This window comes from Solanum dulcamara, chromosome 11 (assembly GCF_947179165.1).
Source record: "Solanum dulcamara chromosome 11, daSolDulc1.2, whole genome shotgun sequence".
NCBI lineage: Eukaryota > Viridiplantae > Streptophyta > Magnoliopsida > Solanales > Solanaceae > Solanum > Solanum dulcamara.
In genome coordinates this window covers 40,906,268-40,922,481 of record NC_077247.1, presented here as the reverse complement: position 1 = coordinate 40,922,481, position 16,214 = coordinate 40,906,268, and the positions used below count along the sequence as shown (strand labels likewise).

At 30.3% G+C, this 16,214-nt stretch overlaps 2 protein-coding genes and 7 non-coding genes across 9 annotated transcripts; 8 read left to right on the top strand and 1 right to left on the bottom strand.

Moving 5' to 3' along the window:
• Positions 1-5,537: 5,537 nt before the first annotated feature.
• Positions 5,538-5,615, top strand: LOC129875382 (small nucleolar RNA Z199). The gene has a single exon (XR_008763176.1). It is a non-coding gene; the product is annotated as a small nucleolar RNA Z199 (small nucleolar RNA).
• Positions 5,616-5,816: 201 nt separating this feature from the next.
• Positions 5,817-5,904, top strand: LOC129875384 (small nucleolar RNA U54). Its single transcript, XR_008763178.1, has one exon. It is a non-coding gene; the product is annotated as a small nucleolar RNA U54 (small nucleolar RNA).
• Positions 5,905-5,973: 69 nt separating this feature from the next.
• Positions 5,974-6,061, top strand: LOC129875385 (small nucleolar RNA R64/Z200 family). Its single transcript, XR_008763179.1, has one exon. It is a non-coding gene; the product is annotated as a small nucleolar RNA R64/Z200 family (small nucleolar RNA).
• Positions 6,062-6,564: 503 nt separating this feature from the next.
• On the top strand, positions 6,565-6,667 carry LOC129875371 (small nucleolar RNA R24). Its single transcript, XR_008763167.1, has one exon. It is a non-coding gene; the product is annotated as a small nucleolar RNA R24 (small nucleolar RNA).
• Positions 6,668-6,700: 33 nt separating this feature from the next.
• LOC129875395 (small nucleolar RNA snoR74) lies at positions 6,701-6,836 on the top strand. The gene has a single exon (XR_008763185.1). It is a non-coding gene; the product is annotated as a small nucleolar RNA snoR74 (small nucleolar RNA).
• Positions 6,837-8,111: 1,275 nt separating this feature from the next.
• On the top strand, positions 8,112-8,189 carry LOC129875383 (small nucleolar RNA Z199). The gene has a single exon (XR_008763177.1). It is a non-coding gene; the product is annotated as a small nucleolar RNA Z199 (small nucleolar RNA).
• Positions 8,190-8,853: 664 nt separating this feature from the next.
• On the top strand, positions 8,854-8,934 carry LOC129875360 (small nucleolar RNA SNORD18). The gene has a single exon (XR_008763157.1). It is a non-coding gene; the product is annotated as a small nucleolar RNA SNORD18 (small nucleolar RNA).
• A 199-nt stretch (positions 8,935-9,133) lies between these two features.
• On the bottom strand, positions 9,134-10,778 carry LOC129874938 (uncharacterized). Its single transcript, XM_055950332.1, has 2 exons — positions 10,444-10,778; positions 9,134-9,523 (listed from the first exon to the last, which is right to left on the bottom strand). The coding sequence occupies exons 1-2, from the start codon at positions 10,660-10,662 to the stop codon at positions 9,218-9,220; spliced, it is 525 nt and encodes a 174-aa protein (XP_055806307.1). The 5' UTR covers positions 10,663-10,778; the 3' UTR covers positions 9,134-9,217.
• Positions 10,779-13,502: 2,724 nt separating this feature from the next.
• Positions 13,503-16,063, top strand: LOC129873343 (uncharacterized). Its single transcript, XM_055948421.1, has 3 exons — positions 13,503-14,314; positions 14,954-15,221; positions 15,763-16,063. The coding sequence occupies exons 1-3, from the start codon at positions 13,769-13,771 to the stop codon at positions 15,825-15,827; spliced, it is 879 nt and encodes a 292-aa protein (XP_055804396.1). The 5' UTR covers positions 13,503-13,768; the 3' UTR covers positions 15,828-16,063.
• The last annotated feature ends 151 nt before the right edge of the window (positions 16,064-16,214 follow it).

Below are 16,214 nucleotides of genomic sequence, written 5' to 3'. Positions count from 1 at the left end.
ACTCAGATCCGGCCCGGGTTCCAAGAGTTGGGTCTTGGATCATGGATCATCTTGAATTTAGTAAAAAAGGTTAATGAGAAAAGATTGTATCTCATTGAATTGTTGATTGAACATTGCCTTTATTGAAAATTCTATAATAGATAAAATTATTATTTACTATTTTTCTACAATTGGCACAATTGTTATTTATTATTTTCTTTAAATAATTGTTATTTAATTATTATGCAAATATGTAGGACTTTGAAATTAATTAAAGTTATAACTATTAAATATTTATTCCTTAAGGATATAAAAGTCGTTCAATATTTAATGGATATTTTGGTTGACCAATATAATTAAACATGTAGAAATTCCCTACTCATAGTGTACTTGAAATAGATTTAATGTTAAGCTCCTAGTTTTAATAGGATAATATGTAGCCTACAATAAACTTAGTCCTAATAGAAATATGTTTTGTTTAGTCCTAGTACAAAATTACATTTATAACCATTAGTAATTTTTTTAAATTGAAAAAATTTTAACTTAAAAGGGCAAATAAGTAAATCAAGTCAATCAACATTTATATTCGTGCTATTATATATATATTCACAAATTAATAAAAAAAATTGCAAGAATAAAATGAAAAAGAAATATGGCGAATTAGATGTTGAAGACTTGTATAAAAATAGTTAAAACTAACTATGAAAGATTTTCTTATACATTTATGATCCAAGCCTAAACTTTCTCACTTCCCACCAAAAGTAACAAAACCAGAAAATGTGTATCGTTGAAGAAATATTGGTATTGTGACCTTGTTATTTACCCTTTTTCTATACCTAATATATTTTGCTAATTAATCTCAAAAGAAATTAATAGGACAATCAAATAATTTCAATGTTCTAAAAGAAAAAACTAGAAATAATAATAAGATATCTAATGCAAAGACAAAAATTACAGTAAGTTATTTGAAGACTTTTCTTGAAAATGACTTTTTTCCTTTATTGAGCTAAATAAATAGAATTAACATTCATTATCTTCTTAACTAAAACATAGTATCTAATAATAATATTCATCGAATTTCAAAAAAAAAAAAACATGTACCCATTGACATGAGATGAGTCTAGCAATAAATAAATGAGTTAAGCACGAACTGTCCTAAAATTGGTTATCCTTAGTTACTACGATATTCACTTAGTTAGACCAACATTATAGAGCAAGACAATATTTTTCAAAGTAGTAAGTTCAACTTCATCATGGTATAATATGGAAAAATTGCAGACTAATAGGATTTTTGTTGGGAAATAGGAGAACATATATTTTAGTTTTGTTGACTGACTTGTAAATCAGGTTAACGGATTTGTGAACAAGGTTCTTACTGCAGTGAATCATATTGAGACCATTGATAATTTGATATGATTACAAGTTGATGAGTTTACTTATGCATTCGTCGCATATAGGAATGCATAATAACTCATTGAGAAGAAGCTGAATGCAATAGAAATTCTAATCCAAAGGGGCTTTTGCTAATTATTGGAAGAAGTCTATTTTGATAAGATTTTCTTAAGAGAGTTTGTTTCAAGGAAAAGAAGGCTGCAAATTAGTGTAAATTTGCTGGACTATATATGCGTCAAAAGAATCCAAAAAGCTACATATTTTTTGCCCGCACAAATAGAGCAATCACAAAGGCCAAAAAGGGAAAGAAGGCGAAGATCTGAGATTGAAACTTAATCTATTACATGGTGATTGTTTGGTATCAAAGTTAGTTCTTGTAATATGAGTATTTACTGAGTTGTAATAGCTTTTATTCATTATTAAGATTGTAGGTAATATTGTTCTAAGGTTATTATTGAGTTATAGTAATTCCTAGATTAAAGAGAATAGTTGTGTGGGTGAGGTTTGTAACAAGAAGCGAGTTTGACTTCTTAGAGAGTAGTTAAAATAGTTTGAGTGAACTGATGAGTTGATGTACCCGAGTTAGTTCCTTAGATTGCTGAGTTGTAATCTAAAACATTGCTCTTGAGAAGTTAGTGGAGATTAGTGGTTAAAAGCCTACGTGCAAGTTGTATGTCGTAATTTTTTACTCCCTTAAGCAAAGAGTTTTCCACGATATATTTGTGTCTTGTTAATTCCGTTGTTTGTTGTTTACTGTGTTTTTAAGAAGCAAGTTATGAATACGAATAGTGGGGCAAAGTAGTTCTTTCAATTTTACGCTAATCTCATAAGAATTACATCTCATTTAAATTAGCATCTAAATAAATACATAAACCTTTAGACTGATCCTTGGATTGCTCCGATCTTAGGTTACGAAATCAAATTCAGAGCCCTTTCAAATATGTGAAGAATAGACGACTCTCTCCTCACTCATTGACTATTGTTCATGGTCTCTTTCTAATTGTTCATTTACACTTTCAGATTACATTATACAGACAATTCATAGACTTTATCTTCATGCTATTCCTCACCTTTGAGATAAATTAACTTGGGATCTTACAAATAATGATATATTTACTGTTAAGTCGTGCTATGATTTCCTTACCATTGATGATCAAAATTTTCGAAATTATTTAACTTGGGATCTTATAAATAATGACATATTTACTGTTAAGCTATGCTATTGTTTCCTTACCGTTGATGATCAAAATTTTTGAAATTATAAATGGATTTGGTGTCTTCGAGTTCCTCTAAAATAAAATTATTTATATGGCTTTGTGTCCACAACCATCATATTAAAATAAAATTAATTTTTTGCCTATCAATACTTACCCTATATGCAACATGAGAATATAGGGAACAAAACTTAATTGTTGATCAATTTGCGCGTTTTGATACATAATTGATAGGCAATGTCATTAAAATCATTGAGCAACCTCCTGTTTTTGTCAAAGAATTCATGAAAGCAGATCAAGATGGTGCATTACAAATAAGAGCTATTAATCAAAGCTACGACGTCAAGACATGGAACATCATATTTTTTTTGTAATCTCAACTTTTATGAAAGCTTATCGAAAGTTGATAGCAACAGTAATAGTATTTGTAGTACTAACAATAAAATAAATACTATTGAGTAAGGTTGTTCAAAATCGGACCGAAATCGATAATACAAACTGAAAAAGATTGTTGGCTTATTAGTAAGATTTAGCGGTTTTGATAATGTTTTTGATTTTTTGTATTATCAGGTTATCATATTTTTAACGGTTTAATTTCATACTTTTATTTCTGATTGTGTCAAATTTTTGTTTATTCTATAATTTGCCATTGTTTAATTTTTAGCAAGATGCAATCTGTCAACTCATATGCATGGTTCATTTGAAATTTCTCACCTTGTTTCTAAGTGATTTTTAATTTGTTTAATTAAATCTTAACGGTTAAATCATTAATCGAACTGATAACGATCAATAGTTGATAAATCGATAATCGATAAACCAACATCTTAATGGTTCTATAACGGTTTATCATGTCTACAAATCGATAACCGATAAATTAAATCGATAAATTTCAAGACCAAACCGAATTGACCAATACACAACCCTAATATTAAACCCTAATATTAAAGCTATCTTGTATAACATTCGCCCATTTTTTTGCTCCCATGTACCAAATCCCTAAATTAGTATAAGTCTATCTTTTTAATCCCTCCAAAAAAGCATCTTAATAAATAAAGTGAAAAATTTTGAAATGACATTTATAAGATATTATATTATTAATTATAACATGATTGTTTAACATTCAAGTCCTGTAAAATACTAACAGATTATAACATGATTATTTAATAAATTTATACCAATTTCATGCTAATTATTTATACATTATACAAACTTATATACAAACTATGTATTAAACACAGCATATCAATTTCATACTAACTTCATGCTAACTATAAACACAAATTACACTTTTCATCAGATCACATCTCATTATGTTAATGAGTATAAAAATAGATATACAATTTCATGTCACTTATAAACAAAACGAACACATTTGCATACCAATTTATAACAACTATATCAAATTTACGATAACTATAAAAATATCAAACTTATACCAGTTTGATGACAACTAGAAAAAATATCAAATTTATATCAAAAATACACTTTACATATTAATTTATGACAACTATAATATGTACCAAAATTACAACAATTTCATGTCAAATATTTGCACATTATAACAACTATACTAAATAAATACAAAGCATATTGAAATCATACCATTTTTCATCCTAACACATAAATTGCAGTCAATACATAACTATGTCAATTTCATAGTCATTTCATGCATGTTTCATATAATGATATGCATAAAAAATTAAAATAAATATATAAAATTAAATTTATTAAAAAAATCTTCACAACAGGTTTGACATTTTTTAACTTGAGAATTGAAGGGTTTGGAGACTCTCCCCTAGTAACACTCTCCCCTAATAACATTTTTTGCCTTTTTTTTGGTTTATTTTGACTTAAAAAATCGAAATCAGAATCCAAATAATCAGACGAAGGAGATTCGACCATCTTGCCTTTTTTTTTAATCCTTTTGGATTTGAAGAATTTGAGATTTTCATCATCATTGATTCTTTCTTCTTGGCTGGGATATGATTTTTCTTCACCTAGTTTTGATTCCTCTTCAAAGGAGTAACATTCTTCTTCGCGGAAATAACATTCTCCTTGATAGGTGTTTGAGTTGAAATTTGAAAGTTTAATGGTTCAATCTCGACATTAGTTTGATCTTCAATAAATCTGAGATTCTTTCTAGGTGTAAGATCAACTTTTTATTTTTTCTACATAATATAATTTTCTTTTATACACTAATAACTATGATGTCGTGAAATCTCGGAGAAGATTTGTTTAAATGATGTTGAAGAATAATGGAGAAAGAGAAAGTGATGGAAATGATTCTAAGAGAAATCGTGGGGGGAATGGAGTGACGTGTGTAAGTTAAAAAATCCCTTAATTATAGTGATTGATAATCACAATAAATGTGGTCAGGGATTTCTGCCTTGTTATCAAAAAGGGAATTTGTCTCTTAGTAATTGTGATCAAATTTAATATTTTAAAAATAATTAATTTATAAATTAATACAAATCTGTTAAGATTTGTAATTAAAATTTTATAAGTAATAATTATAAAAAAATAAATTTAAAGAATGTAATATTAATTCTTAATTAAATATGTGGGTGTGATTTTTCCATAAATAAATAGAAAAATGTAAACGAAATTGATAATGAAAGGTAACGTAGTTGAGAATTGCGTTTATGAGCTGCGTCAGACTAGGCCTCATCAGAACCAGCCCAACTTTGAGGTTCCAGAAGATTCGATGCCATAGCCCAGCCCACTTTGAAAGGATACGAAATTAGGGTTCCAGAATCACCAAACCTAGTAGAGTATTAGTAGCTATATATAACCATGTGGTTGCGTAATGAAAGTATACTAGTTTACTGGTTGCTTAGCCGCCGCTTCTATTTGATTGCAATCTTCTTCTTATATTTTCCTTCAGTCAATTTATCCATGAGTCCTTTGCACTAAATTTTGATTTGAATTTTTGTTTGAGATTTTTGTTCATCAAAATCAGGTGATGAGAAAAAAACTGCAACAATATGATGGTAAATTCCATGATTCGTAGTATTTAAGTCTCTGATGATTTCTTAATATGTCAGTTACAGAATTCGTTAATTCCTCGACTTTTGATGTTTTGCTTATAGTATTTGGGAGATGTGATGAACGAAATTGGTCCGTGTTTCTGATTGAACAGTGACAGATAACACCTTTCTTTTTTTACTCTACTGATCTCCCACTATTCTTTTTGTAATTTTTTTATTTTCTATTGTTTGATTTGGGAGAAGTAGCTCAATGATTGTATGCCTTATAGGCAATATACGCTATACCGATCTAAAGCATGAGTAGATGAATTTTTTTTTCAATTATGAGAGCTATTTCTATTTTCTTATATTGCCATATGATCTGTTGAAATTGTTTTAATTTGATTTTGTGATGTTTGAATCTTCTGCTGTGATGAATTCATGAAAATTTCACATGTCAGACTTCAGAGAGAAATCTATGAGAAGATATTCATGTATCCTGAGCAGAATTTTCAGAATAGTTGTGTTCAATTTGACTGTTTAGAAAGTGTTAGTTCAAATCACAACACTAATATTGATTGTTTGTAACATTTTTAAATGATTTCAATTTGTGCTAATGAATATGATTCAAAGAAAATATAATTGTGTGAAAATTTGTGTAAAAACATCTGCACAATGAAATCCCTTTGTGTTTGATTTGAATGAATGATTTTAATAATGGCTTCACAAAAGAGTCTGCAGCAGGTGCTTATTAATGGTAACCCGTCTGCCGCATGAAGCCTAAATGAATCCAAGATGAAGATCCATTAGAGTTAATTGTACTCTCTTGACACAATATCTTGGATATATTTATATATCATTTATTCAAGGGCATATCTCAGACAACGGGTATTTTCTTGTTTCCATGAGAAATTACCTTTTGCACGGTGCCTATACAATGCTACTTATCACGATTGAAGGATGTTCTTGTTTATCCCCAGCATTCCTTCAAATTAATAGTAGTCAAATTATATTAAGCAGTGATGAGATAGCTAACATGTAAGGAGATCTATTTTAAGCTTGGATCAGCTTGGATCTTCAATGAAATTTTCTTGTTACGCTTGGCTTCTGAGCTCTATCTCTTAAATTTACTTTTTATAAAACCTGATGAAAAAAGCAGGGACCTATTGTCTTTTTTGTGAATGGGTCTCTCGTAAACTTCAGGGATATCAAAAATTGCATTGTTATTGGGTGAACCACTTGACTTAATTCATGATTGAATGGTTCAGTAAACGATGATACATTATAGTTTTTGCTTGATCAATATTGAAATTTTCTCCATCTGATCTCAGTAACACACCTTTTATGTGGTGTTAGAATTTTTGATGAAATTGATACTGTTTTTGTATTTTGGTAATAACTCTTTGTAGAATTTGTTCAAATTAGATGACCTTGACATCATTCTTATAACTTTTGTAAATACCATTGCTTAGGATTTGGAGGTAAATTAGTCAAATAACTTAATTTTGCAAGATTTCGTGCTTTGACAAAATGGAGTATTTTTGAAAGAAAAATCATATTTCATGGTCTAATTTAGTTGATTTTTGAATGACATTAAATCAAACTTTTAGAGCTACAATTTATATGAGACAATCTTTATTAGGAAGTTATTTTGTTCGTAGCTTTGAAAAAGTGTATTCTATAAAAAGAACATTCATTTCATCAATAAGGATTTAGACTAATGACATAACAACATCATATATATCACAATCTTTCATTAAATTTTTAATATTATTTTTTATAATTAATTTATTTATCAGTGTGAAAGAAAGACTTAATAATAAATAAAATATTTGAGTATTGTGATATTATGGTTGATGTCATTGATCTAGATTTTTTAATATTTTTTTTGGAGCTATATTTGAATAAAATAACTGCTAATTAGAATTTGATGTCTTCCTATGAATTATAGCTTTAGAGGTTTTTTTTCATGTTCAAAAATCAATTGAATTGGATCATCTTAAGTCTTCACTAAAGTTGTAGAGAATGATGTTGGGGTTCTTCAGTTTAATTTGGACCATCCTATGAAAAGTTATGTCCAAAATATCATTGCAATATTATTTTTGTTGAGAATTGGATCACTAAATATGTTTTAGGGGGTGTTATTATATGTGCTGTTGATTATATTGTGATTGCTTTGGTTCAATTCTGCAGTATGAGACTTGGTACAATGTTTGATAATTAACTGACATGCCACTCATCTAGCCATAGGCAGTGACATAAATTCTTTGGAATATTGCAATGAATCATATGTTGATAAATAGTCAGTATCATTCCTTGACAAAGGTCTATCCAAGTTTAATAGGCAAATTGATAATATGATCTTTGATGAGAGAAAGTAGTTCAAATCCTACAACTACCGAAATGCTTACTGGCTTAGACCTGCAAAGTTCCACAATTGACGGGCAATATTAACAGTAATTCCTGAAGATCTTAATGGAGTTATCTATCGATATGTTTGTTGTGTAACCATTTGAGGTTTACAACCAATTTAACTGGTGCAATGAAGAATTTTTCGTCGAAATCAGATGATGAGAAAAAAAGTGCAACAATATGATGGCAAATTCCATGATTCGTAGTATTTAAGTCTCTGATGAGTTCTTGTTTCTCTGTAACAGAATTACCGTTTGTGTTGGATTAACTACTGTAGTTAGGGATGTAATATACATGGATCGGGTTGGTTCAGATTTTTTACAAACTAAACCAAACTATTTGTGTCGGGTTATTAAATCTATAAATCAAACTAATAAAAGTCGGGTTTTTCGATATCAATTTTTCTCGGATTTTTCGGGTTTCTGGTTTTTTTCATAGTATCTAATAAAAAGCACAGAACAGTGTTTCTTAAAAAGAGTTTCTAGTACAAAATATCAATATATAAGATGGAGGCAGCATATTTTAACTTTATAAGATGTTTTTTTTTGTATATTATTTAGATGTACTTCTCAAGTCCAAATCTAAATGTAAGAAAGAAAACAAAAATTATGAAAAATTTTAAAAAAATATTTATAAATTACATTTTAATAAATATTTTTATGTATAACATAATTTAAAAGTAGTATATCTATAATCGGGTCGGTTTGACTTTTTTAGTTAAAACCTAATCAACATGGTTGAGTTTTTTTTCCAAACACCAAACCAAGTTAAACCAAATCACTAGTCGTTTTTTTTTCCTGATTTGGTTCGGTTTATCTGTTTGGTGCGGTTTATCTGTTTGCCTTGTATAGCCCTAACTGTAGTCTTGATATTTTGCTTATATCATTCGGGAGATATGATGAACGAAATTGGTCCGTGTTTCTGATTCAACAGTGACAGATAACACCTTTCTTGTTTACTCTTCTGATCTCCCACTTGATCTTGTCTTATGTTCGTAACTAAATAAAATGAAAAGCTAACGAGTACTAACCTAAATTCCCATAATTAATGTTGGTGGTATACACTTCAAAAAATGAAATGTAAATTAAGCATATATACACCACCTCGATCTTTATTTTCTTTTGAATGCTTTAGTCAAATTTCTGAGAAAATATAGATAGACATGTCGGTACCAAAACCCTGCATTGATTTTTAAGTTATTGATGAAATGAAAATTTCCCAGAAATTTGAATTATATATATATATCTCATTCGTTCATATGGGCTCAGTAAAGTTACAAGAGAATGCTTTGGTAATTTGGGCGAAATTTGAAGGTGCAGGTTGAACAATTTTATGAGTCTCCATAATTTCGATTTCCCATAGAGTTGCTTTTTTCCTATGAGGAACATCATGGATGACAATGTTCCTCCATGGTGGTATTCCTCCAAAGGGTCTCAGGAAATGGCCATATCGCGTCTTTAGGCGAATTTGGTATGACGATCCATCTTGTTCAGCCTCCCATTCTGTTGCGGAACAGAGTTTTTTAGGCAAAGTTTGCATGACTTTTCTTGATGCTGTTACCTGTTAGGACATAATATAAGTATGGAGATAGTTATTCAAAGTGTACTATCGGGTATACGGAAAATGACACTAATTAACAAATATATACTAGTTAATTTATATATATAACTATAGTTTAAGTTAATTTGCTGTCATGGAGTAACTGGTAAAGTTGCTGCCATGTGACCAGGAGGTCACGGGTACAAGCCTTGGAAACAGCTTCTGGCAGAAATGCAATGCAAGGCAAGGCTGCGTACAATAGACCCTTGTGGTCAGGCCCTTCCCCGGACCCCGCGCATAGCGGGAGCTTTAGTGCACCGGGCTGCCCCTTTAGTTTAAGTTAATTTTCACCCACGGCAAATCTTTCTCAATAATTAATATACATAGATAGAGTTATCCAAAATTTGTATAATTAAGCTCCCCATTGTATAAATTCAGAATTTGTTTGTATAAATGCAGAATTTCCTAATGGAATAAATCCAAAATTTGTATATGGTTACCCTAGCATGTATATAATTATAATATTGATATATTTGATTTGTATAGATTTTGAAAAAATTCTAAAATGTGTAAATATAGAATTTATATATACTTACCCTATTTGTATATTGCCAGCGAATTATATAAACAGATATATTCGTAATGAATTATACAAACGGGTATGCGAATTATACAAACAACTGCTATAGCTATAATTACGAAATGTAATTATCTAAACTTGTAGTTATTTCAGTCTATTAAGATTTTTATAATAGCTATTTGTGAAATTTTCACGTTGTAGTAACAATTTAATTAAACTTTTAAACGAAATGCCTTTTCTTAAGAGCAAATTTATCTCACTGCATGAAATTTGAGACAAATATGATGATTTGTTTCAATCCAGTTACAAATTTGTGACGGAAATGATGATCCAGAAATGAATCCTTTGAATTTTGAATTACCTTAGGAAGTAATGGAACATTTGAAGCTGTCAAGTACTTTCCATAACAACTTTTAAGGCGCAGATAGTGTTGACCATCCAAGAACTCGACAGACCAAAGTGCATTTACTGTTGAGCCATCACGGTTTTGGCGTATATATTTCTCATCATTGCTTGCTATGAGGTATTTGCCATTGTGCGTTTTGAGACGAATGGTTTTTGCCTTCTCCAAGTACTCCATATGCTAGTTAATTCCAAGCCTTAATTCTAGTTGATTCAAAATCACTTGGATTAATTACAATGTTGAAGAATATGTTACTTAATTTAGCAAAAACTATAGAACAAATCTTGGGGAGAAATTTAATTAGGAAAAAGTCAAACTCTTATATACAAATCTATGATGATGATGACTAATGACCTTCAAAAGACCCTTTTGTATAAATGCATAATAGAATTGATCGTTGGAGGATTGAAAGATGTGCACTTATATTTGAAAGGGTCTTTTAAAATTAATATTGGGAGAAGCCAAAGTCTTAAGTGAAGCTAATTCAAATCTTATTGCAAAATACCATTTTGTTCTTGTGATGCAACGCAACTTCTTTTGTTTCACCAGTCTTTCATTGTTTGGACAAGATACATTCTAGGAGAGAATTTCGAAAGTGCGGTCAGACATATGTGGGGGAGAATTTCCTTATTGTATATTTAGTTTGGGAAGGAAAGACAAGACATTGAGCATCTGTGATAAAATATTCTTAGGTGCGGTTTGAGCCTAAATAGTTTTTGGGAAAAAAACTTGAAAAAAAATTGTGAGTTAGTATTTGGCCATATAATTTGTTATTACTCGACAAATATATTTGACAAACATTCAAGTTCCCAAGTTCTAGAAAAAATTAGAACTTGAGAACTTGAAAAATTTTAAAAATTTAAAAATTACCCCAAACTTTTATATTTTATAAAAACACTCATCATTTATTAATTTCAATTAATATTTATCTAACAACTTACTCCATTAACGTGGCCAACCAACACCATTAAATAACATCTCTATCTACCCCTCAGAAAAAGAATAGTTTGAGTGATAAGATTGAAAAAAAAAACAATTTGTTTTAAATGCGATTAATATACTGTTTTTGCACATATTGCTATTTTGTTGTTGTTGATTGTTATCAATTATATTATAAGATTTTTTTTTTAACATAACATATTCATTATAAAATGATAATACAAACTTATGGATATTTTAAATAATTTTTAGAACTTATGGTTACAAAATAATATTTTTGAAACAGTTAAATATTATTGGAAAAATTTGTGGCCAAACGCATGGTGAAACTTCACCAAAATTTTACCCAAAAATAACTTGCCAAAAATATTTAAAAATTTGGGGCCAAACGCTATCTTATATTTGACGCATATAATTCAAATTTTGTATCTCTTTTTGCGTGTTTTCTTAAATTCCAAGTACGTAGATAAGTTAACCACTTTAAATTTTTTTGCATTTGCTTCAATTAGCCTTAAAATCTCAAATGTTTTCTAATTAAAGCTCATGTGTATAATTACAAGACATGATATGTTTTATGTAATTAATTTAACTAATAGACACTTGAAAATACGTATTATTTTATTTTTAAAATTTCAAAATGTCCTATAGGAACCCTTTTAACGTGTTTAGCTCCTTAATTGAAAGGAATTGTTGTATAAGTATCTAAACGAAAATTGTTCATAAGTTCAAGACCGTGTAGTCTGCCTCGTCAAACTAGCCGACAATTTCACATGAGAATTAGGAAATATGGAACTTGACTTTATATGCCCACCCCACTGTCAGAAGCATCTGTGCTAGCTAGCTGTGGCACTTGGCAGTTGGGCTGATGATCAGTATGAACATGTGCTGATTAATTAACCAGACCAAACGGCAAATAAATGAAACCCGACTTATAATAGGTCCACCGACGCGACCCCCTGTTCTCTAATAATTGTCACCTTCTGTTTTTTGAGAATTATTGATCAATTTTTATAGTTAATAACTATATGAATACACTATAAATTATAATTTCTTTTAATATTAATATAAAAAAAAGAAAATATTAATCAAAGTTTAAGTAACTTTATCTCTTAGAAAAGTGAAAATGACAAATTATGAAACGAAAAGAGTAAATACTTGAGTTAGGAGACTGATTAAAAGGAAACAAAGTAAGTAAAAGAACAATATAATATATTGATTTAGAAAAAAATTTAAAATTTGAATTTTATGAGTTTGGATTTGTAATTCTACTACTTTCAACAAATATATTTTACTAAGTTCATGATCTAATATTTACATATATTTAATAAATTTATTAACACATATACATAATCTAAGCGCAAACATGTTCAAAGTTTACTCATTGGATAAACCTAAGGCTTATCAATGAGTAAGATTTTTTAATATGAAGAATGGGATAGACAAAGTTATCTCATGAATTGAGATATTCCATTGATTTAGTTATCCATCATATATGAATAATTTTTTTGTCTCATCATTATAATATAAATGTGAAATAAATAATTTTGAAGCTAACTAGTATTCTAACTAAACATAAAATAAAATAATTTTATATTTTATTTCAAAACTATTTTTTTTTTATCTCCCTTACCATTTCATGCCCCCTGTGAGCCCCAGAGTGGGGCACGCTGGATTCTTGTAATATGATGCTAATGTTTTATAAGGGTTGATTTATACTAATGTTTAATAAGGGTTGATGTTTTTATTCATCTATCACACAGGAGGCCTCCACCTAATAGAAATATTTGACTTGTGGCCAGTACAAATAAATGACAGTTTTTTTTTCCATTCTCAATTTGGTGTTCGATATTCATATTGAAGTCGAACTATATTCAAATTTATATCGCGTAGGGCCCCATTAAGGAGAAGTCTTCCTATCAAGATTTTTTTCATATCCAAAATTCAAACCCGAGACCTCTAATTAGAGAAATAACAATCCGAGCACCACATCCTTTGCTGTCACTATCAAGAGAGTTAGGTATTATCATATTAGTGCAAACCAACAAATACTGCCATAAAATTAACCGAGACACAACATATATCAAAAAAGAAAAAGAAAAAGAAAAAGGACGTTAAGTCAAAGATTTCACACAGACAAAATATTACCTACCTATCTGCCCGTTACACAATTAGGACAATCTTAGGTGCATTCATAATAGCTGTTTCACAAATATACACTCTTCCATCCTTAGCATGTATACTTTCTCCCTCAATTTGCTCATCTTTTATCACATCAAAAACATCATTCTTTTTGAGTATTTGATTCTTGAAAATTCACATCAAATTTTTATTTCTTCAATTTTGAATGGAATTTTTCCAGAAAGACAAATCCGTTAGGCTAAAAAGCAACCATGACAAATTCTTACATGCTGATCCTGATCAAGAATCTGTATACCAAGGTCGCAGTGGATCTTCAAGAACCGTTAAATGGACTGTCGAATTCCCCGAAGGATTCGACAATGTGATCCGATTGAAAAGTTGTTACGGAAAATATCTAACGGCCTTAGACGAACAACATCTGTTCGGGGTAACGGGTCAAAAAGTTGTTCAAAGTTTGCCCAGTAAATTGGATTCATTAGTTGAATGGGAACCTATAAAAGAAGGATCCATGGTGAAGCTGAAAACTAGATATGGGAATTATTTAAGGGCAAATAGTGGATTACCTCCTTGGAGGAATTCAGTTACACATGATATACCTCATAGACATCAAGAGTGGATCTTATGGGCAGTTGATACTGTTGAGGTACTGCCAGAATTGCCTGATGGAAGCATTTCACAATCGGAATCAGTGGGTGATGGTGATTTAAGTTCATCTTTTCGTCTTACAACTGCTAAATTTTCCAGGACTCAGGTTTGTCTTCTGCATAAGCTCTGCTGTTTGTACATTTTGATGCTAAGATTTAGGGGTCGTTGTTTGGTTCGCGGATAAAATTATGTTTGGAATTGTAACAGTAGGATTAATAATCCCTGGATTGTATAGAACTTATGATTTATTTGGTTCATGAGATCAAAGCTAATCTAAAACAGGTGTTTGGTTTAAGCTAGATAAATTTGGATGACCTTTTGTTTCCAACTTTAACCTTTACTTAAGAAAAGGACTTTGGCAGAATTGTAACTTTGTCATTTACTCTCTCCGTCTCATATTGCTTGGTTCATGTTTACTTGACACAACTCTTAAGAAAGCTTTTATTAGGGCTTTATTTATTAAACTAATCTTGTTAATGATACTTTGAAACTCTAAATTTGACTAATGATACTTTATGTAGTTATTTAATACTAAGGTAGAAAGGAAAAAATATAATAAAACTCTTTTGATTTTCTAAATTGGATAAGTAAATGGAGCACTTACCATCTTTTGTAGGTTATCTGTCTATGCTTGATATTGGAAATGTACAACTTGTAATTGACTTTTAAGTGTTCTCATAATGTAAATCTGTATTTACACTGTAATGAATAAAGCTGATCTCCTAGATTTTTATGAAATGTGCAGTCCTCGATGAAGTCTGAAGGTAGGCTAATCTATTATCATGTGGCGAATGAAAATGGAAATGTGAATGATTCCGTGGAAGGGCCTTCTTTTCAGTTTAAAGGGCATGGATTAGAGGAACTGACTCAAAAGTTGGAAGAAGAAACAGGGCTAGAGAAGGTTATTGTTTGTTCGCGGAACAAATTTAATGGGAATTTATATCCTCTCCGTTTAGCATTACCTCCAAACAATGCAACTATGCAAGTTGTTGTAGTACCTGCATCGTCTAACGGTCAGTATACTTTAATCCTCTTTTGAAGAATGTACCCTCCCTGTTCATTTTCATTAATTCACACACGATTTTTTAAACAGAAATGTGATTCTACAATGACAATTGCATTGTAAATTTGTTACTTGGTCTTTTCATGTAAGATAACAAGTCTATGAAAGAACTAGCATTTTCATCTTGAAGCTAAATCATGAAGTTCAGATCCCTTGTCTATCTTTGAGTACTGCCAGATTATATGTTTTCGTGCCTAAGACACTTACAATGTGCAGTAAGGGACAGTCATTTGGAGAGTACGGAATGCTATGACTCAGGAACGAAAGATTGAAACAAATATATTTTAGAGTTGGTTGCTTTGTCATTTTTTTTTTGACCGAGAACACAGTAGTCCTCAAATGAATCTTCTTGTACTTGCTTTAGCATATATGTAGATCTAATCAAGGAGCTTCCTTGCTTCGACTCTTGTCTGTTGCTATTCTCTTCTGTGATTTTGTAATCCTGCATCTTGTTTCTTTGTTGACAACATTGACATTGTGCTGCTGGACAGTGGCAAGAGAACTGATGGCAGATGTTCCCACGTCCAAATGGTCGGTGTTGAAGACTCTATCGTGAAACATTATGCCTGCCAAATAGATAGTAGATTCATAATCTTCCCCCCAGAGCAGAGGCCGATCCAGGATTTGAAGTGTATGGGTTCATATAACGACCTCAAGTTAATATAGTAACTATGCAGATTCCAGTTGAGAGCATTATTTATTTGTTGAGAGTTTGACAAATGCAACTCTCTTTGCACTTTGCCTGTATATTTTGGTTGCATATCAAGTTGAAATATCCACTTTTTTCTTGCAGTAATTGTCCTTATGATTTTCTGTTCTTTCATTTTGAACCTCTAACTTGTAAATAACTGAGAAACATAATACTAAGGCAGATTAGATTAGCATTTTACAATAAGATATCCTTGGATAATTAAACAAGAAACTGGATACATAGAAGTTTACT